General features: G+C 38.1%; 3 protein-coding genes across 8 annotated transcripts in view; 1 reads left to right on the forward strand and 2 right to left on the reverse strand.

Annotated features, from left to right (window-relative positions):
* mapk1 (mitogen-activated protein kinase 1) overlaps positions 1-2,375 on the reverse strand; it is a 34,375-nt gene extending 32,000 nt beyond the window's left edge. Inside the window, exon 1 of the mRNA XM_008419352.2 lies at positions 1,987-2,375. Within this exon, the coding sequence (XP_008417574.1) occupies positions 1,987-2,117 (131 nt within the window). The 5' untranslated portion in view covers positions 2,118-2,375. The remainder of the gene's footprint in view (positions 1-1,986) is intronic.
* A 4,082-nt stretch (positions 2,376-6,457) lies between these two features.
* On the forward strand, positions 6,458-15,086 carry grsf1 (G-rich RNA sequence binding factor 1). 2 transcript variants are annotated; one of them, XM_008419355.1, is made up of 10 exons: positions 6,458-6,829; positions 7,549-7,693; positions 8,811-8,966; positions 11,197-11,331; positions 12,094-12,232; positions 12,345-12,499; positions 13,189-13,274; positions 13,361-13,496; positions 14,689-14,741; positions 14,979-15,086. In XM_008419355.1, the coding sequence occupies exons 1-9, from the start codon at positions 6,614-6,616 to the stop codon at positions 14,733-14,735; spliced, it is 1,215 nt and encodes a 404-aa protein (XP_008417577.1). In that variant the 5' UTR covers positions 6,458-6,613; the 3' UTR covers positions 14,736-14,741; positions 14,979-15,086. The 2 variants fall into 2 exon arrangements, with proteins under 2 accessions (XP_008417577.1, XP_008417576.1); XM_008419354.1 differs by having other exon boundaries at positions 14,689-15,086.
* A 1,407-nt stretch (positions 15,087-16,493) lies between these two features.
* rufy3 (RUN and FYVE domain containing 3) overlaps positions 16,494-27,658 on the reverse strand; it is an 18,504-nt gene continuing 7,339 nt past the window's right edge. For 2 of the 5 annotated variants that reach the window (XM_008419356.2, XM_008419359.2), the window contains exons 2-18: positions 27,272-27,445; positions 27,080-27,197; positions 26,898-26,999; positions 26,004-26,127; positions 24,501-24,565; positions 23,187-23,252; positions 23,029-23,098; positions 22,846-22,935; positions 22,010-22,081; positions 21,030-21,197; positions 20,335-20,432; positions 19,300-19,419; positions 18,479-18,590; positions 18,331-18,410; positions 18,220-18,247; positions 17,992-18,069; positions 16,494-17,793 (exon numbers count right to left, since the gene is read on the reverse strand). In XM_008419356.2, coding sequence (XP_008417578.1) covers positions 17,650-17,793; positions 17,992-18,069; positions 18,220-18,247; positions 18,331-18,410; positions 18,479-18,590; positions 19,300-19,419; positions 20,335-20,432; positions 21,030-21,197; positions 22,010-22,081; positions 22,846-22,935; positions 23,029-23,098; positions 23,187-23,252; positions 24,501-24,565; positions 26,004-26,127; positions 26,898-26,999; positions 27,080-27,197; positions 27,272-27,445 — 1,709 coding nt within the window. In that variant the 3' untranslated portion in view covers positions 16,494-17,649. Of the gene's footprint in view, positions 17,794-17,910; positions 18,070-18,219; positions 18,248-18,330; positions 18,411-18,478; positions 18,591-19,299; positions 19,420-19,556; positions 20,186-20,334; positions 20,433-21,029; positions 21,198-22,009; positions 22,082-22,845; positions 22,936-23,028; positions 23,099-23,186; positions 23,253-24,500; positions 24,566-26,003; positions 26,128-26,897; positions 27,000-27,079; positions 27,198-27,271; positions 27,446-27,658 lie in introns of those variants that run through there. The other 3 variants (XM_008419360.2, XM_008419361.2, XM_008419357.2) reach the window with 2 other exon arrangements.

The following is a 27,658-nucleotide window of genomic DNA, read 5'->3' on the forward strand; positions in this document are numbered from 1 at the left end:
AAATTAAAGCCAGTCAGTAGATGGATTGCTATTTTTTAAATATTTTAATGTAAATTAAAACCAATTTAATGTAAACTAGAGATTGTTATACAGCTCAATCGATGGGGGTGGGGGGATTTAATGCTCAAAAACTGATTTAAATTCCTCACACCAGTTAAGATCTTTACCACAGATTAGATTGTTTTCACCCATGTAAATAATCCGTTTTCGCTTTCAATCACCTGTATACCAAAAATCAACTGATATGATACGCAAACAAAAGAGGCAGATTACACAAAAAAAGTTAGACATTTTTCAGATGGAATAATTAGTTTGGAAGTAATTTTGAGCCCCCAAATCACAAGAGGAATCCCATAAATGCTAGACTTTTAACAGAAATCTAAAATGTTCATATCTATTGAGAACGACAATATTGTTAAATTTAATTTGATGGTTTCAGCATAGGTAAAAATACTTTAAAATCTTTAAGATTTAATGAAATTGGCAAGTTTAGTTTGTAAAAGTCCAAAGAAAAATCTACAAACTAAATCTGTACTGGGGACAGTTAGTGGTGGGCCCCAAATTAAATTCTGCTCAAGGCCCCAAATGCAACTTTGCTCCGGCCCTGCACCCGAGTAAATCTCTCTCTGCATCTAATACAAGTCAAATCTTTATAAAACATGACATTTACATGTGTTGTTTTTTAGTTTAAGTTTTTATTTTAATTGGATTTGTCATTCCCTCCTTATAATATAGACCAGTCCTACATATTTTTAGCTCATTTTCACATCTCTTTCAAATAAAATTTAGTTTTTACATATTATAGCTTTTCAAAGACATTGCTGATGCAAGAACATCCCTTTAAGATATTCCTAATAATATCTTAAAGGGATGTTCTTCAAGATATTAAAGAACGTAGTAGTAGATAATAGTTAAGATATTAAAGAACATAGTAAAGATATTACCTCTTTTTCAGCAGAGAGGTCATGTTTAAGAGTTCTGGTTTTCTTTGAGGTTGATTGGGGTTATAACTAATTCATATTTTTTCTGAGAAAACTTATATAAATAGCAGGAGGTTTTATTTAAATCAAAACAACAGAAAAAAGAAGGGATTGCAAGATTATTACAATTTATCCAAAGAATCTGTCCTTAACTGTAATCTGATCTTCATTATAGGAAAGAAAGTTGGGTAAATGCTGTGGATTGATGCATATAAGCACAAATTTTTAACGCACTTAGGAAAAAATCTGATCCCAGATCAGAACCAGTCAAGAGAAACTAGGCAAACAGATTGGTGCATCGCTACTTTTAATGCATTTTTATGTAAATTACAGACCATTAAATACCCAATAATGTTTAATCTCAACATCCTATAGCTTTCTAAACTCGCTTTTATTTGAAATGATTTGTTTTGACGTATTTTAGCCCTTTTTGGAAATTTTGCAGGTACAAAAAAATCCCCTTGAGATCCTCCCACAGCACATTTTCAGGCACATTATGCAACCACATCCAAACAGTGCACAGGTAGCATGAGTGGGAACACGCTCGATTCGAGTGAAAGTGAAAAAAAAAAAAAATCTACAAGTAAAAAAAGATGAGCATGCATTATGAGGTAAACAGATCCCACACTGCTGCAAATATAAAGACGTGGATCCTGCACAGCGTGACAAGTCCACATAAACGCTGCGGATATTAGCTTTATGTGTATTTTTTAAGCTTAGGGATCAATAAAAGCAAATATTTAGTATTTTTGGGGGTGGATTTTTCCACAGTGTTGCTGAAAACCTCCAGGTTGTGCGTTTGAATCCGTCTCCGGTGGTCACACACCGTGATTTAATCCGTTTTCGCTCCAACTGCCGTCTGCCCGACGCCGCTCGCTAGCTAAAACATGACAAGCGAAGTTGTCTTTAAAAGATTTAAAATAGGAAATAATAAAACTGCTTCGACGATAAAACGGAAATTTTTCGAGTAAAGAAATAAATATTAGGATAAAAGAAAAGCACTCACCACACCATCCCGTAGGCGCCCTCCCCGATGTAGGAGAGGTTGCTGTACCGAGGCCCAACGTCGAAGGCCTGTCCGCGGATGAGCTCCGTTCCCGGTCCGGGGCTGGAGCCAGCAGGGCAAGCTGTCGCCATTATAGGGATTGGCTTTTTCTGATACAAAAAAAGCAAATTAAAGTCGACCAAAAGCCTCTCTGGGGGTGTTTATGTGCGGTATCCGGCGTCGGAGTGACTGTAGCTAGTCTGCAGTGAGGTGGAGGCCTTTCAGTGCGGAGTGGAGCGGGTTTTTTTCTCCTTTCCGTTAGCGCTCGTTCGAAGCGACCACACCGCTGCTGAGCTGTCGCAGGCGGGGAGCAGCCGAGGAGAGGAGCCGATAGGGGAGGCTGCTGCAGGAAATAAAGGAGGTGGTCATGTGATGCAGTTTTCCTTTTTTTTTTTACTCCCCCTCCATGCTGAGACGAACACGTTTCATTTTATATAACTTTCCTTTTCTTTTAGGGCTCAAGCATAAGTGTAGCATTCAGGATATACAAAGAAAAGCAGGAGGAAATGCAGGTTTAAATAAATATCTTAAAGTAATTGGAAAACATGTAACAGGAGTTTGTGATAAATTAAACTGTATGTTTTTTATGGAATGCTCTGACAATGAATCATAAACAAGACATTTCTAAAAAAGAAATAGAGTCAATGTACAGTGGATAACATATTTAGTAGCGATGTTAGTAAAATAAAATATCAAATTAAGGTGTTTTACTATTATTATTATTTAGAAAAATACAAATTTACCAGAAAGAATTTAGTTTAATTATTAAGTTGATTTCAGAGCATTAGTTGTTTTTTTTCTGTTTACCTCCTGTCCATACTCCAGTTCAGTAGGTGGCGGTAGTGCACCTTCACAGCTGGTGTACCAATCGCCATAAAACATAACAAGAAGAAGAAGAAGACGCTCCACCCATGAAACCACATACTGATTTTAGAAAACATTATTAACTCACACATATTTTTTCCCAATCAGAAACCAACACGTGTTTGTCTGATATTCATTTTTGACATACAAACATTAAATTGATTAAATAACTGACAGCTACACCTTTTTATAAAACCTAAATTATATAAATGTCATGTTTTTGTAGGGGTCAGGGTCAACCCAAGCCTCTTTGGGGCCCTAAACATATTTTCATTTGGGACCCCACCGTACCAACATAAACACCAGATGCTTTATCATTCCCAAGCTACTCTATGTGTAGCATACTAGCGTCATTTGTAATTAGCTTTCATCATATCAGTGCTATGGAATAGTAAACTAAAAATAATTAATTTTGAAATGCTGAGTGTGTACCATATTATTTTAACTATTTAAAAGTAATATCAGCTGATAAACACTACATTTGGTTACATTATGGTTAACAAGTTTAATATCTTATATTTCCCCAAAAGTGACAGCAGCCAATAGCAGGAAAATATTAGCTTATTATTTGTGTAATAACTATAACAATAATACAGAATTTATTTTTATGTGTAATAGCATTTAGTTCTTCATACATTTTAGAAATTATACAGTAAAAATAGTACTATGTAATTACTTAAGGAGTAGCAAACCAAAAAATAATAGATTTTGAAATTCAATACAGTATATGTGTGCTCAGTATGAGCAAAAAAAAGGACCCATTTAAAGTAAAAAAGGGAAACAGTGCCTCCAGTGGTCACTGAAAGCCATACGGTTTGGATGTAAACAACAACAAATTCCTCACATGAAAAACGTTACTGACAGACATTAAAGAAAAGACAAACAGAAAAACTACAGACACAAATACAAACAAATGAAGATACTTGAAATTTCCATAATGAGCTTCTGAAATAATATCAAAGAGATGCCATAAATCTACAACAAACACAACTAAATTCACAAAATGTAATCAGAATATTACCTTTTACAGTATATTTTAAATATTATAACCCAATAAGGTTGTGAAACCTTCGATAAAGCCAATAACTTAAAGTTTGCACATTCTGAAGGAGCATTTTAGTCTAAATGTGTGAAATATTGAATGTAAGCATTAGTGGTGATGTTTTTAAGAAGGTGAGGTAAATATATAATTTCCCATTAAATTCCCTAGAGGTAAGGCCGCATGTAAAAGAATACCCATTGTGTTTCATCCAGGGGTCAGTTTTCCCCTCCATTGTTCCCAAACACGTCAGAGTGTACAGGAAATATGAAATGTTTTAGAGGTGAGGGTTTATTTCTTCGAATAGAAATGTAATCTGATGACACAGCATGCTTTCATGTTTGTGCACAGCTAACAGCTACTGAACAGAAGTCTATGTGGAGGTCGAATGATCAGCTTCAGAGACACAAATGGCTGACATTTCATCATCAGGGTGTGTAATGAGAAGGTTGAGCAAGCAGTTCCTATAAAGCACCGTCATGCAGCACTTGTGCCCTGCTTTAAGATGGATGAAGCTCCCTTCCTGTTTAGGCTAAAGCCTCGTATGACTCCAGGAAAATCAGTCCAGGAAAGCTAGAGAGAAGTATACATGATTCTGGCAGCAACACTTTGAATTAGCTGCCATTTTTGTCTTTTTTCACACACATAAACAATCTGAAAAGTGTGGTGTGCATTAGTATATCCGGTAACGCTTTATTTGAAGGGGTGTGAATATGACTGACATGACACTGTCAAAAACATGACATAACACCTGTTATGAACATAAAGGAGTCTTTATGAATGTTTATGACAGTTGTCATGAAGTGTCATTTGGTAAATAATGAACCTTTTAATGCAAAGTTGCTCTAAAAGTTGCATTGAAAGTCCACTAAAAGTGCCAACTTTGCATTAAATTATCATGATTTCTGACTTTTTGGGAGCAAAATGAATGTACGTAGCTGAACATAGACAACAACATTGGTAGCCTACAGGCTACTTGTTAAGCTTAAGGTGATGTATTGATATTAGCTAGTCATCTTTTAGCTAACTTTACCTGCATCCAGCAGCTTTACTCAACTCAGTCGGTTAGTTTGGGGGAAAAACTGTGAAAAGTTATTTGCATTTTGCTGGTTTGCTGCCATGATTCTAACACACCTGCGTAGCTCTGCACAGCAGCAGCAGGTCTCCTTCACTGCCACACAGGTGTAAACCCAGCGCGAGCGTCGTAGCATGTTGCGTTTAAAGGCGGCTCAGAAAAACAGGTTACCACATGTTAACAAATGATGAAACAGTTTTTACTTCTGACAGAGGACACAGATATGGGAAGTGTGGAAGCCCCTACTGTATCAAATTGACATAGGAATAACAGAGAGTTAGCCGTTATAAGGTAAAAACCCAGCGCATACAGCGTTCATGCTTTTTTTTTTTCATACAGACGGCCCATCCTGCAATGGCACGGCGTCCCCCTTAGGGGGCGCGCCCCACAATTTGGGAACCTCTGCCTTCTATCATGTTCCAAGTCTCCTGAAATGCCCCATTTCTAAAACACTTGGCTTTTATTAAAACATGTAGATGTGTCAAAGGTTATTATGGGAATAAAATGGCACATTATTAAGTTTTATTTGTGTGTTGCTCGATCGCTGCCAAGTTTGAGGTCTTTGCTTTTTTTGTTGTTCAATAAAAATTACATTTTACCCCCACAGCTAGTTTGTAAACTTCAAAAAAAAGGAAGCTGAGAACAGTTCTTGTCAAACTGTTTATTATAGTTAACTTATATTATAAGTTATTATAATAACTTATAATAATAAGTTATTATTTATTTTATATTTTATGTACATATGCATTACTTAGTAATGTATATGTAATTACATATACATTACCAAGTATATGTAACAACATATACTTGGTAATTACATATACTAAGTATATGTACATATACTAAGTATATGTAATTACCATATACTTGTAATTACATATACTTGGTAATTGCCAAGTATATGTAATTATGTAGCTGCAGTGGCGCAACTACACGTTATTCAGGTGGACGCGAAAACAGATTATTCGGCTGAAAAAACTTCACTTTCTTAACCAGAGCTTTTATATACTACGGAGCCCCATAAGGGACATGCCATGAAAAGATGTTAAGGGTGAGCATGTAGAGCCATAAGTTCACATTTATCTAAATTTAGATGAAGCCTTTGAGAACATTTAGACAACATTTAAAGCTTTACGTATTATATTCCTGTTTTTTAAGGAATAAAATGGTCTTGTCAGTTTATAACTGATTGGCTCCCAGAATATTTAGTTACGCCTAAATTTCAAGATATTAATTCACAAAAAGTTTCACAATTATAGCATGTAAATAAAGTTCACTTACCTGATATGTTAATATATATCTGAAAAATAAATGCAATATTTTTAACGCCTAAAGATGATTGAAAGCATTTCGGAAGCTATAATAATTATCTGAAGAAGTTCTATGTGGTTAAATGATACGCCTTTATTTTGAAATTGTAAACCGGACGCAGATAGTTGGCTAGAGTTCACTTGACCGTCAAAGCTCTCGTGCGTTGCCCTTGACTGTCATAGACCCACGTGACTTTTAACTAATGGGAAGCTAACAGCTAGCTAGCTAGTCCAGGTGGCAGAGAATCTTTCCTGAAGTTGTTTAGTTTACTTTTTAACCATCAGCTGCGTTGGGACAAGATGTCCGCCAACTGTAAGTCTCTCCTGTTTCTACTGCAGCGGTGTGTCGCAGTTAGACAGCTGCCTGTAACAGCAGCCATCAAAACAAGGAGCAGCGTGCTGTCCGGCGTCTGGTGGAGCCACATTCAGCGGCGAGCATGGATTTCTGACAGAACCACGGTCCGGCAGCTGCAGCCCGGCCTGCTGAGAAGCATCCAGCACCGGTTCTGCACCAAGGTCGGGCCCGTAATCCCTCCTGGAAACACAGGGAGTTGCTCTGTGGAGTCAGTTTCACTCTGAAAAAAGATGGTTTGTCACTAATCAGCTCCGGATTTTGTATTTAAATTGCATCTGACTGCTTTTTAGGTGTGCTGAGTGGAGATGCGAATCGTTCAGTGTCCAGGAATTGATTCGGATTTTTAGGTTAATGATTTGATTCACAAATTATTTATAATTCAGAAACCAATTTTACTATTCGGACTACGCATTATGTTTAAATTGTGACTGACAAGAGGAAAAGACAATGTAAACAAACACATAGTTCCAAAAAGTAAGAACCAGAAGTGATTTGTGTCACTGAAGCGCCATCTTGGTAGGCAAGTGGTACACAAAGCATAGATGAGCCGCAGCTTCCAGACCAACAAAAACAAAGTATATTGTCACAATGTGCAGGAGAAAGTTTTATCAACCCTTAAGAGACAGAGAATGTGGCTTGATTATTGTTGTCATAGTAACAGGTCTTTGTGTAGCAAGGATGTAGCAGCAGCTTCATGCATTATCCAACAGACTTTCCAAAGAGTTTTCAAAATATAAGAATAACATTAACAAGTTTGTGTATTCAGTTAAAACATTCAGTCCTGGCTAAAATTTTCTAAAGTTTTAGGGATTTCTATTGTTTTTTTTGTTTGTTTGTTTTAATGCAACACGGCCTGAAAAATTGTGTTTTTGTCTTCCAGGCTGGGTCGCCGTGCGAAGAGGAATACCCTCCTCTGCCAGACTATCAGACCGATTCGCAGCCACAAACCAAAGAGGTTTACCTGGTGCAGGTGAAGGGTCTCCTCTGGTCCTGCACGACGCAGGACCTGCTGCTGTTCTTCTCAGGTAACCAGCTTTAGAAATGCTGAGACTTGTGTAAAATGACAACATATTTCATTAATATCTGCAAATTATTAGAAAGGAGGAAGACAGTGATATTATTGAGAAGTATCGCAATTTGGGCTGAAACGATTATCCATCCATCCATCCATCCATCCATCCATCCATCCATTTTCTTACACCCTGGTCCCTCAGTGGGGTCAGGAGGGTTGCTGCTGCCTCTCCAGCTAACGTACCGGGTGAGAGGCGGGGTCACCCTGGACAGGTCGCCTGTCTGTCGCAGGGCAACACAGAGACACACAGGACACACAACCATGCACACACACTCTCACACCTAGGGACAATTTAGACAGACCAGTTAACCTGACAGTCATGTTTTTGGACTGTGGGAGGAAACCGGAGTACCTGGAGAAAACCCACCATGCACAGGGAGAACATGGAGACTCCATGCAGAAAGACCGGGGCCGGGAATCGAACCCAGAACCTTCTTGCTGTAAGGCAACAGTTCTACCAACTGCGCCACTGTGCAGCCCTGCTGAAACGATTAATCGTGATTAATCGTAATTAATAAATTAATCGTTAACTGGAGTACTCAGACTCAAAAAAGGCTGTTTTTAAATAACAATACATAGAGCAGTAATAAAGACAAAACTGTAAAAAAAAAACAAATACAGTTTGCATTTAAGATTTAAAAAAAATTGTGGCTTTATTTATTTTCCATTACATTTAGAATTGCTGATTTCACTTTCTGAACCATTTGAAAGGTTTGTTCCAGCTCATTTTAGGTAGTCAACCCATCATTTTTGTCAGTTATTATTTATTTTATGACATTGGCTGATATATACTCCTAAATGCACTGACTGAAAAAAAAAAGTAAGTTGTTTTTACATGTTTGTCCACGAAGGTGAAGCTTCTGGTGCGTTTAAGTGTGCTGTACTGGTGCAAAGTTGGCAGATAAATTTGTAATCACATACATTTATGTCTGTGTGTTTGTTTGTTTTTTTAAGTCGATTCAGTTTTTTTCTGTATCAGCTGCTGCTAAGCTTCAAATATTGGTATTGGTATCGGAGGTGAAAAAAGAGGACCGGTGCATCCGTAGTGAAAAAGATGAACTGTGCTTCAGACTGCAGGATCCGTGATGGGGAGAAGGGGATCCACCTGACTCTGGACCGGCTGGGAAGGCCGACGGGACGCGCCTTCATCGAGATGGAGCACGAGGAAGACGTCAGCAAGGCTCTGGAGAAGCACAGGCAGTACCTCGGTCCACGCTACGTTGAAGGTCGGTTTCTCTGCTCAGGGACAGAAAACATGCTAACCCTGGGGGTCAAGGCGCTAGCATAGCGCGGTCCACCAGCGGCCCACTGTGTGTTTTGTTAAAAACATTAAAAATTCACAGGAATATGAGGGATTTGACTGGGTTATTATGCAGCATTTACAATGCTTAAATATCAACTATAGAGTCTTAAAAAAGGCAAACGCAATGAAATATAACTAAAATAAACAATACAGTTGTAATCAGTGAAATCCTGATGAAGTAATCAGCCGGTGGGTCTAAATAACGCTGGTAAGTAAATAAAAAAAAATAAAAATGTTATTATTAAAAAAATATATTTTAAAATATATATTTATATAAAAATTATAATAATTATAAATGATTACAATTTTATTATAATATAAATATCATTAAGTTATTATTCAAATACTTGAATAATACAGTAAAGTATTTATTGTATTTAGTTTTCTTGTGTTTTTCTAGATCCTCTCATTTTATTTAGTAAAGTCTGCAGCTTGGTGCAGGATTTTAATCTGCTGGTTCAAAGTAGGGAGGCACGGATCTGAAAATATCCGATGAGATGTTAATATTACTGGTATGACTGGAATATCATACCAGTAATATTAGCAAGCAAAAACAGAAAAATTGTACCCCCTTTTATTAATTAATTAATTAATTAATTAATTAATTAATTAATTAATTTATTTATTTATTTATTTATTTATTTATTTATTTATTTATTTATTTATTTATTTTATAAAAAATAACCTGTTGCCATCAAGAGGTTGCCCTGCCAGCATGCCTAGGTGGGCCCCATGTGGGGGAAAGGAGGGCTGAGATATGGGTCCCATATATCAAGTGTAGAAATAGTAGTTTTTACACTTTCTCCAAATAAAATACCAGAAACGGATGGCAACAAGATAAAAATAAATGTTGGCTGTTCATGTCGGCCCGGCTTTATTTATTGGACTGATGCCAATATGTAAAAAAATGTCTAATATTAGTCGATATCAGTGTTGGAGATGATATATTGTGAATCCCCAGTTCAAATGGTTCAGCTTGTCTACTGTAAATCTAGCTTAACTCATCTTTGTGTATAAACATAAAATCTTGTTTAAACATTCAGCCTGGGGGGGGGAAGTAAAGCCTGGCGGTCTGCCAGGCTGATAATCCACTGGGGAAAATCCTGCTGGCAGCTGGATGTTATCTGTTGATCGTTTATTACAACTGAGGCGATCTATTAGATTTAATGCAACAGAGTGGGTATAAAGTGCACTTTTAATGGTTATAGGTTAATAGGTTTTAGGGCTGAAACGATTCCTCGAGTGATTCGAGTACCTCGATTATTAAAATTCCTCGAGGAAAATTGACCTGCCTCGAAGCTTCGTTAATTTATGTTTTATCATTTAGCGCACCGTGTTTCAGCCGGAACATTATTTGCGTTGCGCGGAGCTCTGACTTCCGCCTCTGAGTTGTTGACGGAAGCTACGTGTTAGCGGCATAACGTCCAATCTTCAAGTTCGGCCCGCGGGGATTTTACTGATTGGTGATAATTCCGGGTTTTCATCGTTTTTGTGGGACCAATAAACATCCTTAAAATGACCGGCGCGGTGCCGGGAGTTCGGCAGCCTTTCTGCTCCGGAGCTGCTGGTTGAACGGCGGGAAGAAGCTGAGGAGGATTTATACAGGTGAGCGGGGAGACTGAACACGGCGGGCGGCTGAGGGTTGATGCTTACAGGGTAAGAGCAGCTTTACGGACGAACCGCACAATAAACTTATATCATCCCGGTCTGAACAAACGGGAGGCGGAACATGGCTGGTAGATGAGTTTCTGAACGGAGGAACCGTAAATATCCCGTATTGCTCCCCTGGCCTACAAAAACGTAACTGGTAGGGAAGCTCAAATGTGGAAAAAATAGACTGATGTTCATATCCGATAGTATTTTATCCGATTACTCGATTAATCGTAAGAAAAATCTATAGATTACTCGATTACTAAAATAATCGTTTACAACAGCCCTAATAGGTTTTGAGTTAATGTCTTTAAAAAAAATCGAAAAACAAGGAAAGACACAAAAATGAAAATTTTTATAAAACGTTCATAGAAAACATTGAACAGTGACATTATATTCTGCTGAAACGAATATAATCCTACTTTACAGCTCTAAAATGATTAAAAGGGTCTCCATCGGGTGTTTTATTTGCAGAAATATGGGAGTTTCTGTTGTGTTTTCAGTGTATGAGGTGACAAACAGCGACGCTGAGGAGATCCTGCAGAAATCAGCCGAGGCGCGGGGCGAAGAAGACGTGGTGCTGCTCAGAGGGCTGCCCTTCTCCTGCAAGGAGGACGACGTCGCTCGCTTCTTCTCAGGTGAAAAAATTATTCAGAGACCTTCAAAACGAACAGAACTGAAATTCCTCCATCCAGGATTTGTACCAGTCCAGCTAGGCTGTGGTTGAAACGATTAATCAAATTATTCGCAATTAATTGTGATTAATCGTGATTATTTGCGATTAATTGCTTATGAAATAATGATCATCAACCGATTTAGTAATGGGTTAATCTCTTACTGGATTATACAGACGCTGAAAAGGCCATTTGCTGAAAGAACAACATTCTCAGAGCAGTAATTAATCCAAAAAATGTAAATATTTTGCATTTAAGATAAAAAACAAAACCTTCATCTGTGATTGTTTTACCCCAACTTTTCAAGGAGCATAGTTTCAGTTTCACCTCGTTCAAATTTTGTAAAAAAATAAATAAATAAATCTCCTGTTGAGCACTTTTTTAAAAAAACTTTTCAAACTTACATTTCCTTGTGTTTGTTTAAAATTTCAGATTTTTTCTGGCAATTTTGAGACTTTTGGAGCTCAGAAATTTTCTTTTCTTTTCTAGAAAATTTTAATTTTTTGGCAGAAATTTTATTTTCTTATTTTCTATCTACTTAAGCGCCAATACACTGGTGTAGTTAAATGACAGAGTTTTAAACTTCTGGATAAGTTACTTTAGGGACCATTTTCTCTAAAAAATGATGAATAAACATGAGAACATGGCGGCCATGTTTCTTCTACATATCTCCGGCTTTGTGTGTGATACGATTTTGACGTTTGTTTTCTTGTTTTGTCGACGCAGGTTTCAGTATAGCTGAGAACGGGATCACCATGGTTACCAACTCCAGGGGGAGGAACTCTGGACAAGCGTACGTCCAGTTTTCCTCTCAGGAGGAAGCCAAGAGAGCTCTGCAGAAGGACAGAGAGCTCATCGGACACAGGTAACTGGTTCGGTAACTGGTTCGGTTACTGGTCCGGTTTCTGTCGTGTAAGTATTCCTCTTGCCGACAGAAAGATGTAAAAGTGTCGGCTTTATTGCGACCGTTTCTGCAGATACATCGAGGTGTTTCCCAGCAGCATGGAAGACGTCCAGTCCGCCTTGAGGAAGATGAGGACGATTCCTATTCCAAATCCAAATCCAAATCCAAATCCGCCCCAGTATGCGAACTGGAGACCAGTTCCTGACTCCCAGACCCACTACAGAGCTGGTGACTGAATTCAGTTCATTCACTTTGAGAATCATGGTGGCAGCAAGTTGCAGCAGCTCTGCTAAGCCAGTTCTGACTTGTTCCGTTCCTAGACTTTTTGTTTGTCACTTCTTTGGTTGATGTTATCGCCATGATGCGTTACCATGACAACAGAGTGTCGTTTTTTTACAACTGGCAAACGGCTGATTAGCATTTCAAAAGCTCAAATAATACCTGAACTATGAAAAGGAGGCTTTCACAGAGCGGAGAGATACTGAAGAGATTTACTATTGAAAATAATTATTTCTTTTCCAAATTTTGGCTTTTCTCATAATTTTTACTTATAAATTCTAACTTTTATCTCAGAATCGTTACTTTTTTTCTCTGAACTCTATTCAAGTCCCAATGTTTTTTTTTTTCATTGGCCCTAATCCTTTTTCATAAAGAAAGGAGAAAGTTTAAACCATTTCTTTCAACGGTCATAATGAGACAGAATAATTGACTCGTAAATCTCTTATCTTCTGCTTCTTACCAAGCTGGAAGACAGAGTCTTTAGAGAGGAGGAGCAAAAGCAAAGGAGGTGGATCAGCACTGCTTTCCAGGCTACGTTTACGTGCCAATCAAATGCGTCCCAGAATTAGAATAAATTTGTGAATTGATGTTTAAATGTGGTACTAAATAATAAATCAAAGTTATTTGTGCCGCTTCAGCTTCCCACCAGATGTCGCATGCGCCGGCGCATTACATCCACATGCGAGGGCTTCCCTTCCACGTCACTGGAGAAGACATCGTGAAGGTACGGCCCAGGAAACGGGAAGTAGTAGCATTACGTCACATGTTTGACTGGACACAACCGCAGCGTTTCTGCTCCTCCTCCTGCAGTTCTTCTCGCCGCTCGTCGTGTCGAAGATCCTGGTGGAGTTCGGACCCAGCGGACGGCCGAGCGGCGAGGCCGACGTCTTCTTCCGCTGCCACAGGGACGCGCTGGACGCCATGTCTAGGGACCGCATGAACATGGGTAGGAGCTTCGCCGCTGATGGAATAACAACAAGGAAACTGATATGAATAAAAACAGCAATTAACGGCGAAAAACTATAATCACATATGCAAAACTTGACTAAAACATTCTAAAATCTAAGATTCAATTTCCTTTGTTTTCACGATTATAACCAAAGATTCAGTGAGCGAATGGGGGAAAACTATTTCTAACTGGAACTATGTCACATGTTTATAGAACAAGCACACTGAAATTATAGATGTATTCTTCGTTTTTGTGTTTCTGAATTTATTTATTAGCCTTTCAAACTGATGTGAAATAGATTTTTTTCCTCCATAGTCGTCTTGGCGATGCTTTTTTATGCTAGTTTGCAAAATGGCGACAGGAAAATTACGAGTAAACACCAGTCAGTTGGTTGTTCAACAATAATTGAGTACATTTTTGAAAATGGTACTTTCTGTTTAGTATTCACTACCCAAACAAGGTAAACATAATTACAATGCAATACTTTGACCCTTTTTTAATTCTCCATCTAAAAATTAACCAAAGACCAAAATAACTACTACTACAACTAATAAAAACTAGCAAACACACTAAAAATTCACTAAAACTAAATGAATTAGACAAACAAAAAGTCACAACGAAATAAAACAAAACTACAATGAAAAACCCAAAATTATAACCCTGGTTTGCAGTTTATTTTAATTATTTATTTTTGAAACTCAAGAGTTTATTTCAGACATGAGAAAAACAGAAACAAACATATGAACAAAGGAATAAATAAAAACAAAATAAAGCAGCAATCAAATTCAATAGAGAGTAATGTCAACATTAACATGTCTGAAAAGGATGTGCATATGCAATCCTTATTTTTAATAATAATAAAAAAAACTACCATTTTCCAGTTGATTTCCCGTAACTTGTCTCTTGAACAAACAACCAAAGCCTTCTGAAAATATGTATTAGATGCAGTTCATGCATATTTTCAGTCACAACAAAAATAAGTGAACAAATGACCTGAAATTTTTTAAGTTTGAAGTTTTTGTTCTCAATTTTTTCTAAGTTAATAAAGTTTTTTTTGGCAGAAATTAACATTTTTTTGTGGATTTTTGAATAATTTTTTACATTTTTGTTTAGATTTATCCCAGATCAACACTAAAATGATCACTGTAGGTTCATCTTTGTTGATGGCAAAGTTTTCTTTTCTTTTCAGGACAAAGATACATCGAGTTGTTCCTGAACTCTGTGCCAGACTATTGACCGACGGTGAGAAAATCCACAAGTTTCATGTTTTCCTACAGAAGAACAAATCATCAAATGTTTCAGCTGTAAAGTTTAATAAAGTTCCTTTTTGGAAGATTTTCCTAAACAACCTAATTCTGGGAATATGTAGTATGGAACAACAATAATGTCTAAACTCTGTTTGCCTTTCTCCCTGCCCCCGTATTCACTGTAAATGTAAAATAATCAACCTCTAAACTAACACTGAATACATTTTTTTAGGTGAATGTTGACGCTCAACCTTGGAATTAATAATCAAGATCATCATATTTATTCTTTAAACATTAAAATATGAAAAAAAAAATAAAAACATTCCTGGTGTCAAAGAAATGTGAGCGTCATTTTTGTTTATTTTTTGTGCTGAGACTGCTTTCATTTTAATTGCACATTTTTAAATTTATCTCATTTTATTTTATGATAGATTTTTAGAGATGAGAATACTTTCAACAGCAGAAACTTTTCTGCTCTGATGTCTGAAAGTTGTTTTAACATGATTTATATCTTGTTAAAACCAACCAGAATACTGTATGTTCCAGTTTAAAGGTGAAATGTCGCAGGATGTTTTTGATAGTCGTAGGAACTAAAACTTTATACCTTTTTATAAAATCATATTCTGTCAGAGCTCCGGCACTTAAATGCTTTTTCATTTCTTGATTAAAATATTTTCTGGAATATTATGGTGGAGAGTAAAACGTGCTAAATCAAAAATAAATGCATAACTTATGAAATAATTTCTTAAAGGTAATTAATTTCTTAAAACTGGAACAAAAATAAGTTCTTATGTATAGATGAATGTGCCTTGAATTATTTGATTTCATTATTTCCTTACATATTTCATGTTACTGTGCTGTCGACTTCACCAATCAGACTCAGTGGGCGGGATTAGGACAGACTCTTACGTCTGATTGGCTGCTTCAAACAAGAAGTCAAGATGACTGAGTTAGCTATGACTGTAGGCCGATATGTTCGCTAGAATGAGCACAAATAACTTTAGAAACAATTCAGTTATTACAATGTATTTACTAAAACTTTGGGTGGAGAATTCCAGCCTCCATTTCTCTAGTTTGGACTGAAATATCTCACTAGAGACCGTTAGCTGCTGCGGTTAGTGGGCGGAGCTAACGTTAACCGTCACGTGGTCTGTGGCAGCTTCTTCCATGCTTAGTGATTTTTTTCAGACCAAACTAGAAATATAGAAGCTGGAGTTGGTCACCCGGAGTTTGTAGTAAATACATTACAACAATTTTAAGTTATTTTACACTTCATAGAAAATACTGACGGAGTCGAAATCCGAAAAAGTTATCTTTGGTCACTATTTGAAACAGCCAATCAGACGTCAGGGTATCTTCAGAAGCAGCCAATCAGACGCCAGGGTCTCTTCAGAAGCGGCCAATCAGACGCCAGGGTCTCTTCAGAAGCAGCCAATCAGACATCGGGGTCTGTACAGAAGCAGCCAATCAGAGATTAGGGTCTCCGATAGTCCCACCCACAGAGTTTGATGGATGAAGTTGACAGTTTAAATTAATTTATAATGTACTTCAGGACAAGAAATTAGCATTAAAAATAATTACAGGTTGATTTTTGAAATGACATCAGAACATCCAGTATTTTTAACTTCAATTATTTCATAAGTTATTGTAATTTGGCACACTCTCCATACATTAGCTCTGTTTAATGAATTAAATGGATTTTACGGGTTTCACTTTGCTGTACAAGATGAAAAATAATGCAACAGTATAGTAATAATTGGATACCAGTTTATTATTTACTTTAAAAGTAGCTTCAGCTCACATGTACATTTTCAACAACACAATAAACCAAATGCAAAATTTACGCTGGCTCATTTAGATTGCTCCATCTAGCATATTTACTGCAGTTGCAGATTGTTGATGCACTTTGGTTTGGTGACAGCTGAAAAAAAGAAGCTAATTAGGAATAAATTTTTAAAAAGGTCATGTATTTAACCATAAACTCAGATCCCCCACTCAACTTAACCCTGTTCCAGTTAGTAACATAACCTCATGGTTGACATGTTTTTCTGTATTTATGTTTTCAAACCCTAAAAATCACTCTCACTTCAACAGTACTGCAAGTGACGGATTTAATGAGGCCCAGATGGAGGTACTGACCATCTGCTTTTACCATGTTTTATTCAGACAGCAGCCATTTTGGTAACCCTAGCCACCAAATACTAAATATAGCATAAAAATACATATAAGGCTAATGCAATTTCTCAGAACAGGGAGAAATGAGAAGCATGTGGCCACTTCTTTCACGTTTAAAATAAACATTTTAGGCCAAATTTGTTAAAATATTCTAACGGATGGTCCCCACTGGGCACCAGCAGAAATCTGACGCAAAGACCAAAACTGTGAAACTGTGATCTGATAACAATGCTACAAAAAGCAAAGCAGAAGCTCAACATACAAGCATAACATCCAGTTTCTCCATTTTTATTCATTAAAAAGATAAATATCTGTTGAAATATGCAGCAATATCCCATTCAGTGGATATTTTTATACTAAGAAACAATGAGAAAGATTATATAAATATATTTTAAATCCAGTTTGGTGCCTTTATCAGCTATGCTGCAGCCGATTTTCCCTTATGTTGAAGTGAAAGTCACCAGTAACACCAAATGAAGGTGTTGCTGGTTGAAAACCTGCATGGCAATCATCAGAATGTTAAAAACACACACACACACACACACACACACACACACACACACACACACANACACACACACACACACACACACACACACACACACACACACACACACACACACACACACACACACCCCAAAGAGGATCTTTCATGACAATTTGAAGGGGAAAGTGCTTCCTGCAGGGCGGTTTTTGGGTCTTAATGCCTCTGGTTGTTCTGCGAGCGCTCATGTTGGCGCCGACGCGTACTGCTGCAGTAACTGCGAGTAGCAGGACGCGCACACCGTCTCCGGGAGGATGGAGGAAGGCAGCGGCAGCTCATGAGAGACGCAGCTCTCGCAGAAAAAGTTTAAGCAGTTCTTGCATCGTTTCTAGGAGAGAAAGGGGGAAAAAGCTGCCACATTTAGCTTGAATACATTAAAAATAAAAAAAGATTGATTAAAATTGTAGCTACTAAATATGAACTGGAAGATGTATTTTTTTCTCACTTCTTATTTGCAGTCTTTATACTACATTCAGTAACATGCAGGGATTTTAGCTGATTTCGGACTGTCTCCTGCAGTTTGTACCTTTGTCCTCAAGAGGGAGTCGTCCTGTTTACACAGGGTGCAAACGTAAGGCTGGGGGGCCTCAGGGGGCGTCTCTTCCTGAAGCAACACCAAACAGAAAGGTTTCCGTTTAAATTCATTCTGGATATTTGAGTCTCAAGTCTGATTTTAATCTCAGAATTCAAGGATTAAAGTCAGAATATTTTTTTCAGTTGCTCTAATCCTCCATAGATCTCATGCAAGCCTCACCTGCTCATCCTCAGTATGCGACAAGGAGCTTAAAAAAAGAGACATAAATCAGAAAAAGCGATGCAATATTCTTTAATATTAAAACTAGAGAGTGTAGATCTGTGGACTCACAGACTGGAGCTCAGACTGGTTTTCTCCTCCACTTCTCCCAGTGGCTGGGCCGTCTTGGTTGGCGTAGATTGTGAAAGAAGCTGTTGTGGAAGGAAGAACTTGAGATTTCTGTCATCTCCTGGTGGGACTGTTGACGATTTGGACTCACCTTTGGAGGACTCTCTGGATGCGTGATCTTCCTCGGAGCTGAAGCTCTGGATGCAGCGCTCAGATTTAGCTTCTGCTCTCGTTCTCTCCTCAGCTCCTGCTCCAGACCAAATCTGAAACAGAAAACTGGGTCTAAATACAGACAAAAACAAAACAAAGCAACAAAAAACAACCGTTTGCTTTGTTTAGCATTGATGGTAATCGAGAATATAAGATGATTCGGGTACAGATGTAAATTTAGTTGGTGGAGCTTGAAGGGAGCAGCTTGAGTGGGAGAGGATTAGAGCCAGAGGGACGGAAAAAAATCTGGTTTTAATATCAAAATTCTGTCTTTTTTTCTTAAAATTCTGTCTTTAATCTAAAATTTTTTATTTTAAACCCAAAACTCTGAGATTAAAAACAAAATTCCAATTTATCTCAAAATTCTGGCTTTAATCTCTGAGTTCTGATTTTAATCTCGGAATTCTAAGATTAAGGACAAAATTCTGGCTTTTATCTCAAAACTTTTACTTTAATCTCAAAACTGACTAATCTCATAATTCTGATGTTAATCTGAAAAATCTGACTTTAATCTCAGAAACAATTCTGAGATTAAAGTCAAGTGTTTTTTTGGGCAGCTCTAATCCTCTTCTGTTAAACAGTTAATCCTGGTTTACATCATGTATCGCTGCCGGTCATGGAGTTCCTCAGGGCTCAGTGCTCGGTCCAGAACACTTCACGCAGATTCAGTCAAAAGTTTTGGACTCTTGGTGATTTATTTGAGCCATTTCAGAACCTAAAGAACTTTTGAAAGCATTTTTAAAATAAACCTTTGGTGTTCACCTTTGTCTGCGCAGCTGCTCCACCTCCGCCTGCAGACCCTCAATTTTGTCCCCAAAGTCCTGCTTGAAGAGCCGGTTGGCCTCTAAGGCCAGGTCCCGCTCCCTCTCGGCCTGTTTGCATCTGAATGTGGGGTGATCGGGTTAAAACAAACTCATGGCGAAACAAAAATGGAGAGGAAATGCAACTAAAAGTTAAAATTAAACTGACGGAAAGGAAGAGGAGAACTAAAGCCTGAAAACAGAGAGGAAGAAGCAGGCTGCGTTTTGTTCAACGTTTTATTTCCCTAGTGGTTACTACAGTTTACAGCAATGTTATGTTCACACACAGTTCAAAATCAATTCATTTTGCTCTTTTTCTAATGTCATGTTGACCCTTGACCCTTGCATGCAGCTCACTGAACGAAAGCAAAACCTGTCAGAAATCAGAAAAACATCAGTTTCTCCCTCTGTTTCTGCCAAAAAGAAACAACAAATCCTAAGAACATCCGAGTTCTTTGGAATAAAACCACAACCAAGCAAATATCTGGTTCTGCTCACACACTCATCCTCCCATCAGTCCATCAGCTCTTTGAGACACGATGGCGTTCACTTGCCAAAAAATAAACGGTTAACGCAGAGCTGTGAAGAAGTCTGACGCTGCAAACACGTCTGCTGGGGGCGCTATAATAAAAGCCGGAGAGAAACTGCAGGGAAGATGTGGGGTTTTAAATCATCAACAACAAACGAGCGTCGTACAGAAAAGGTAACATCCTAGTTTGGTTATGTCTATATTAGGCAGGGTTGCATGTTTGGATGCATGTTTCTGAGAGAGCTGCTACTGCTGCTGCTGCAGCAGCTTCCCTGCTGCAGCGCTCAGGGTTCTGGCCTGCTTCACCAAATCTTTATCGCTGAGTTAGAAAGTGAAGAGAGGAAGAAATGGGTAAAAAAAAAAAAAAAAGATAAAATGGAAATGGAGAGAGAAGGAAGCAAGAGGTTTGAGTCGGTGAAAGATTCAGAGGAGGAACACATCCTGTGGAAAACGTCCAGGTGTCCTCACCTGTTCTCCAGCTGCTTCACGGTGCCGGACATCTGGCTGATTTTCTCCTCCAGCCGAACGATGGCTTCACTTTTCTGCTTCGAACTCGCATCTGCGCTCTGAGGAAGATCCGACAGTCACACGGTGTGAGAACGTAAACAATAACTCTGAACATTTAGAGAATGTTCAGAGTAACACAAAACCTTACAAAGTATTTTAGTCTAGTTTAAGGTGCAAATATCTTAATACAAACAAAACAAACTTACAAGTAACTTTTCAGCAACATATAGAAATTATTTTAAAGTCAATATTTCCTTAATATTGGTGAAAAAGTTCTAGTTCAATTGGTGGATTACTTCACTTATAAGATGGTAAAAATTTCTTGTTATAAGTGAAATTCTGCACAGAGTATCTAACAAGCTGAGATGTACGGTGGTATAATTGCTAATCAGCTGTTTTTTGTGAGTGTAAACATTGAGTTGGGGGGCGTGGCCAGCAGCAACTTGTTTGGATCTAAAGTGACAGAGGCCCTAAAGCAGCTCATTCTGACAGGAGATCAAAACACACTAATCTCAAATGGTTTAACGGACAAGTTTTAACGCCCCCAGACCGATCCGACCCTGTTCAAGGAAGCATAATGGGCCACCTTTAATGACCGGAGTTCCCCGGTTCCTCTCACTGTATAAAAATAAATGTTCACACAGATTTTTCCTGACCTGTGACTTGTGGCTGAGCTGTTGGTTGATGGCTCGAAGGTCTTCCAGCTGCTGCCGGAGCTCCACCAGAGCATCCTGCTTCTCACAGATGTCCTTCTCCAGCATCTTCATGGACAGCTCCATCTCCTGCTTCATCCCGATCTGCACCTCCAGCTCCCGCTCCACGTCCTGCGGATCGGCTTCAACTTCAGATACACAATCCAGACTCACCCAAAGCTTTACACACACTTCCCACAAGTCTGAACCGGAAGTGATCCGCGCCATCTTGGTAGGCAAGTGCAGCGCAAAGCATAAGTGAACCAACAAAAAGAAAGTATACACACTCTTGATCAACATGCAAGAGAAAAATCAACAAAATGGCCGCTGTTGGGATTGATCCATATAGGATGGAGAATAAAAACATGTCGGGTGATGCGGACAAGCTGCTTCTGACAACATAGTTCACTAGTGAACATGGAGGAAGAGCTTCGCCTGAAATCCATGGCCACATACAATCAAAGTTTAAATGGATTTGTAAAGGATCAATGAACTCTTTATGTGAATAACAAGGTTCTGGCAGAGTAATTACATGCAGTAAACATGTAGGCTACAAGTCCACCTTAGCTAGCAGATAAAAGCTACGCTAGTAAAGCTAACTTTGCTAGTTCTGCAGTAAGTACTGCAGTAAATATTCCTGACATTTATCTTAGTATTACACAGAGAGGAGTAAAGTACTGAAATATAATATCGAGTAACAGCTGTAAAGTACTAGTACTGTTTATAAATGAGACAGGAACGAGGTGAGAACTGGTTCTAAGCTTGTGGCTTGTTTACTGTTGTTGTCATAGCAACTCCATAGCAACAGTGACGACAGTTAGTTACAGATACGTGCCAAGATGGCTGTCAGCCCCAGAAGTGTGATGCCAGATGTGAATTATGCATTTGAAATATTTTTACTGTTCCAACACCAACAAAAAGGGTCAAAGTTTAAAAAAACGCACCAGTCGAAGCTGAGTTTCCTCTTTGAGTTGCTTCCGGGTTTCACCCAGCACTTGGCCGTCCGCTGACGACGCCTGGGGAAAACAGGAATTGATTTATTTGACCCAACTCTTGTGATATCAACATTTTTATTTATTCATGTAAAATAAACAAATCAAAAAGAAAGAAGTAAAAAAAATAACAAGTTGTAAAGAAGAATCCAAAGTTTCAATTGGACTTAATTATCCTGACGATGAATCGGTTGGTGGTGAAACTAGTAATGAACTCTGTAAATCAGGGATGTCCAAAGTGTGGCCCGGGGGCCATTTGTGGCCGTTGGAGCAATTTTACGCGGCCCTTGATCACAGTTAAGTGATGTTTGGTGAAGTTTTTACTGATTAAACACAAAGTTTTCATCCAGGCTTTTGCTGTTTAATTTACTTTCTTTTAATAGTAGAATAAGACTTTAGTTGGAATGCAAACCATTTTGGTTTAATAGCTTATCAAAATTAAGCAAGAGTGAGAAAATTCTGTTCTTGCTACTGAAAAGACATAAAAAATCCAGAACAAGATGAAAAATTTGCATGTGGTTTGCTGGGTTTTTTTAATCTGGCAAATCTGCAGGAGCCTTTTTTTGTTTTAAATCTGCGATTTACACGTCTGTCTACAGAAATCTGCTTTACTCATTGCATCAGTGCTAAAGCTGCTTCATTAATGCACCTAAATGCATATTTTAAAGCATAATTGCACTGATTTCTTTTAAAACCTGAGAAAAAGTTTGAGCGTTTTTTTTGGTCGACTGATTGATGGATTAGTACTAATAATAATAATGATTATTTATGAGGAAAAATGTGTTCACCTTCCTGGACTCCTGCTGAAATGAGGTCTCTTCCTTAACTCTCTCCACATCCTCTTGTAAAGTGATGATCCTGTTGTTTGCCACTGCGAGCTGCGAAGACACACAGACACAAAAGACCGTTAAATTAAAAAAATCTGGTTTTTATTTCACTCTGCAGCTGAAACAATAAGGCTGAACTTTCACCTCTTCCGTCAGCTTCGTGTTGGACTTTTCCAGAGCGTCTACTTTGGCCTGGAGGTTATTTACTGATGCACTGTAAACAGAAACAATCAGAAAACAGAGTGGTGTGAGCCGTGAAGCCTAACAGGGAAAAGAGTAAAAATCAGTTTATCCTGGCTAACCTCAAGTGTCTGTTCAGTTCTTCAACGTAATTCTTCTGATCGAGGATCGCCGTGATCTGACCGTCACTGGAAGGAAGTAAAAACAGGGATTTAATCCATGTGAAGATGCTAAGAGAGCTAGCAACTACAGGTTAGATATTGATAGCTATTAAGCTCACATCAGAACAGCGGTTTAAATATTCTGCACTCTCCCTTTAAAACAGCAACAATGGTTAAAACTGATCGGTAATCACCGATCAGGTTACGTAATTAAAATTTCCAGGAAAGGTCAGAAGTTACCATACAATCACCATGAAGAGGGTTATAATAGTTTTGGGTGTTTCATTATAGTTTAGTTTTATTTCATTGTCACTTTGTTTGTCTAATTCAGTTAGTTTTAGTGAGTTTTTGAAGTGTGTTTGAGAGCCGCCAGGAGGATTATGGAGAGCCGTCATTTGCTGACAACTGACAAACTGCTTGTGTGGAAAAAAACAATAAATTTCACATCAGATTGAAAGGTTGATAAATCAATAACAATATTTATCGTGATAGACGTATGATCGACATCGACAGATAATATAGAATATTCAATGAGCTCCAGTCCAGAACCACACAGCATTTACACACTCATTCTTTGGTTACCTAGCAACTCACTCATTCTTTGGTTACCTAGCAACTCACTCATTCTTTGGTTACCTAGCAACTCACTCATTCTTTGGTTACCTAGCAACTCACTCATTCTTAGGTTACCTAGCAACTCACTCATTCTTTGGTTACCTAGCAACTCACTCATTCTTTGGTTACCTAGCAACTCACTCATTCTTTGGTTACCTAGCAACAACATGTTGAGTAACTTGAGCAGCAGCTGTTTAAAGTTCCGTCTCAAAACTCCTTAAAAATGAAACACTACGCCATAAAGTAAAAATTGTAGATAAAACAGGAAAGGTCATGACACCAGTTTGAAAGGATTTCAGTGATTTCAAATAAAAAAAACATAATAGATTCATAAACACAAAAACAAAGGACATTATAGCTATAACTTCAGCATGTTTTAGTTAGTTTTACAAAGGCATGATATAATTCCAGTTAGTTACAACTTTTCCCTTATTAATTACTGTTTTTATTTATTTCACTAAATGAAAATCTAAATTTCAGTTTTAGATATTTCTTTAGTTTTGGTTGGCTATGGTTAATTTTAGGTTTTCAATAACGGATTTGAACCATTCCCACACCAGATGATGTTAATAAATGAAAAACGACTCAGTTTGAATTCATTGTGAGTTCTCTCTGATCTACAGAGAACCTGAAGGTCATAGGTCAGGCAGTGACGCTCACCCCTCTGCACTCTTGCTGCTGTGTCCTCCATCTTTCAGGTACATGGAGAAGTCGATGACGCCGACCTGGACGTGTGGCGCAAAAAGAAGAAAAGGTTCAGTTCCCAAAATTAAAAAAAAGCAAAGAACACATCCTAACAACAGTTTCTCTCCTGTTTGTTGTCATATTGGCAACCTCAATGCTTTATCTTGTTTTTCTATATTTTATTCTTTTTAATGTTTTTTTTCTGTATAGCACTTTGATCTGATGTATATTTTTAAAAGTGCTTTATAAATAAAATTCAATTAGATTGGAAAAGCAACATTTTGAGTTTAAATCTTTGAAATAAAAAAAAATAGAAACTGGAACAGCTGTGCTGTCATATTTACGGGCGTACCAGAAACACGCAAATACAAAGGTTCCGGTTCAAGACATTTGTATGTAAAAAAAAAAAAAAAAACTATTTGTGATTTAACAAGATAAAATCTATGTATTTAATCAAAATAAACACGTAAAAGTCCCAAGTCTGGAAAAAGCATTGAAAATAATTTTTTTGCGTTCCACAAAAATAATGGAGTCATAGATCTCCAACTGTGCTTCAAATAATCTGTCATTAATCAATCCAGGGAATTATCGAATGCCGTCCCAATTCTTTAGAAAGAGGAACCTTTAAATGTTATTTCACGCTCTACACTGCAAAAACACAAAGTCCTACCAAATATTTTTGGTCTAATTTCTAATGCAAATATCTTAGTACACTTAACATAAGACAAAACTAACTCAAACGGAACATTTCAGCAACATGTAGGAGCTTGTTTTAAGTGAATAATTCCCTAATGTTGATGAAAAACTATTAGTTCAGTTGGCTGATTATTTCACTTATAACCAGACAATTCACAAGTGAAATTATCTGATTATGGAACTTTTTCATGAATATTAAAGAACTGTTTACTTAAAACAAGCTGGAAAGTTACCTATAAATTAGTTTTGTCTTATTTTAAGTGTATAAAGATATTTACTCTAGAAACTGGACCAAAAATACTTGGAAAAATTTTATTTTACCAAATAAAATACAAACGTCTCCAGCCTACATTACAACAAAACCAGCCACACATTCACTGGACGCGTGTAAGCTGCAGAAACCCCGCCGTAATGGCGCCCTGGGTGATGTGCCGTTACACCCATAGCAAAATAAGGAACAGGGCGAAATAAGGAAACGTGAAAGTTTATATAAATACTGTAGCAGCCTCAAATTAGAAAGAGGTTTTTGCTCTGAGAGGTTTCACTTCACTGTTTTAAAATATTTCTTTAGAAATCTGAAGTGAAACTGCGTCCCTCCGAGTCAACAAGGTGTCAGATTAGAAAAGTGACACCAGGTTCTTCAGCGGTTTGAGTTACTGAAGCTTCACTGGTATAGAACCGATAACAGACAGTGCTGTATGTAAAGTAACTTTGGTTTCTGTCATTCTACTCTCATCTTTTTTGAGTTTCAGCAGCTGTAAGGTGAAGTGGAAGCTAATCGACCTGCGAGTCCAAGTCCTCCCCCTTCATGCACAGATTGGCGTCGATGACGTTCAGGCCGACGAGCAGCCCGGCGATGACGGCGCCCTCCTCCTCCATCATCAGGGCGTTCGGCTCGTAAAACTCACTGCAAGGCGCCAACGAGAGGCGGTTTTAGAAAAAGATACTTCTCATGCAAACACAGCAAGAAACTGACTAAACATGCAGGAGAAATATCCAGAGGATAAAAACAAAACTACTGTCATCAAGTCTTCAAAGAAAAGATTAGGGACACTGAAAAAATTTAAAATATAGATTCTGTGTCTATTTATATCAAATAGATCCAAGTAAATAACCAAAGATTTTCAGGTGTGTCAGTTAATATATGAAAATGTCCACATAACAGATTCTTCTTTTGTTATCCGATTTGTAAAGATGCACTTTATACACAAAATGTTTCGGCTCATAAACAGGCTGCCAGTTTTGCATAAATAATTTAAACAATTCTGATTCTGAGATTAAAGTCAGTATTCTGAGGGAAAAAAAATACTCTGAGAAAAGACGGTATTTAATAAAAATAAAAAAAACTGAATTGTGAAGATTGAAAACAAGCAGAAAGAGGAAAAAAGTCACATTTGTGAGATCAGTCTGAATTATAGAAAAAGTCAGAATTGTAACTTTTTCAGAATTCTGAAATTAGTCTGGACTCTGAGAAAAAAGTCTGAATTCTGAGATTAAATTCAAAATGTTTTTTTCTTTTCCGAAGGTCTTAAAATGAGAAAAAGCTTAGAGAAAAACCAGTCAAGACGACCTAAAACCATCACAAGCCAGTCAGACTGATCTGAGTGGAAAACAAAGCTGTGACTGAAGGATCCATTTCCTGACAGCTGGCTGCAGGATGTGACATCATGCCCCCACCTGAGCAGGTCCTTCCTGTTGATGATGGTCTTCATGTAGTCGGAGAGCTTCTTCTGCATCAGGGCCAGGCGCAGCCAGGCCCGGCCTCTTCCCAGCGGAGTTCTGGGGTCAGACACAGACATCGGGTTTCATGCCTCGGTTCATCAGCTGGTCGTCTGACTGGAACCAGCAAACAGACTCACCTTAACCCAGGCAGGTCTTTCACGCTGGCAGTGATCTCTCCGGCCTCGGGGGTCAGCTTCTCCACCAGCTCCAGCGGCCCCCAGAACGACTTGTTCTGCCCCAGGAACGTCTTCTTACCTGGTGACCGACCCACAGCGTCAGTTCATTCAGCCTTTAGCTTCCCTTTACATGGTTATGACGACAATCCCTACTTTTTAGTCCGTGCTTAAGGCAGTGCTCCATGACGACAAAGAACTGCTGGAGCGGCGCGTAGTCGGAGTCCAGCGTGCGTCCGAGGTTGAGCGCTGACTCGATCAGGCCCTTGATGCTCAGCTTGGCCATGTTCATCAAGTTGAGCCTTTCAATGGCAATCGGGTCTTTGGGATCTTAAAATGGAGAAAGAAAAAAATCATAGGCAGAATTGAGAAAGAAAGTCAGAATTCTGAGAAGAAAATGTCTGACTTTTTAGGGGGAAAAAATCTGAATTTAGAGGAAAACATTCAAAATTCTGAGATTAAAGTGAGAATTCTGAGAAAATAGAATTCTGGGATTAGTCTGAAATCTGAGAAAATATGTCAGAATTGAGAAAAAAATCTGAA

This window comes from Poecilia reticulata, linkage group LG9 (genome assembly GCF_000633615.1).
Source record: "Poecilia reticulata strain Guanapo linkage group LG9, Guppy_female_1.0+MT, whole genome shotgun sequence".
NCBI lineage: Eukaryota > Metazoa > Chordata > Actinopteri > Cyprinodontiformes > Poeciliidae > Poecilia > Poecilia reticulata.

Bases quoted from the DNA above. Each gene is read 5' to 3' on its own strand.
- grsf1 (XM_008419354.1), top strand. From the start codon at position 6,614: ATGTCCGCCAACTGTAAGTCTCTCCTGTTTCTACTGCAGCGGTGTGTC. The intron at 6,830-7,548 runs GTCGGGCCCGTA...TTTGTCTTCCAG, and splicing joins AGCACCGGTTCTGCACCAAG to GCTGGGTCGCCGTGCGAAGA. The intron at 7,694-8,810 runs GTAACCAGCTTT...ACTGTGCTTCAG, and splicing joins CCTGCTGCTGTTCTTCTCAG to ACTGCAGGATCCGTGATGGG.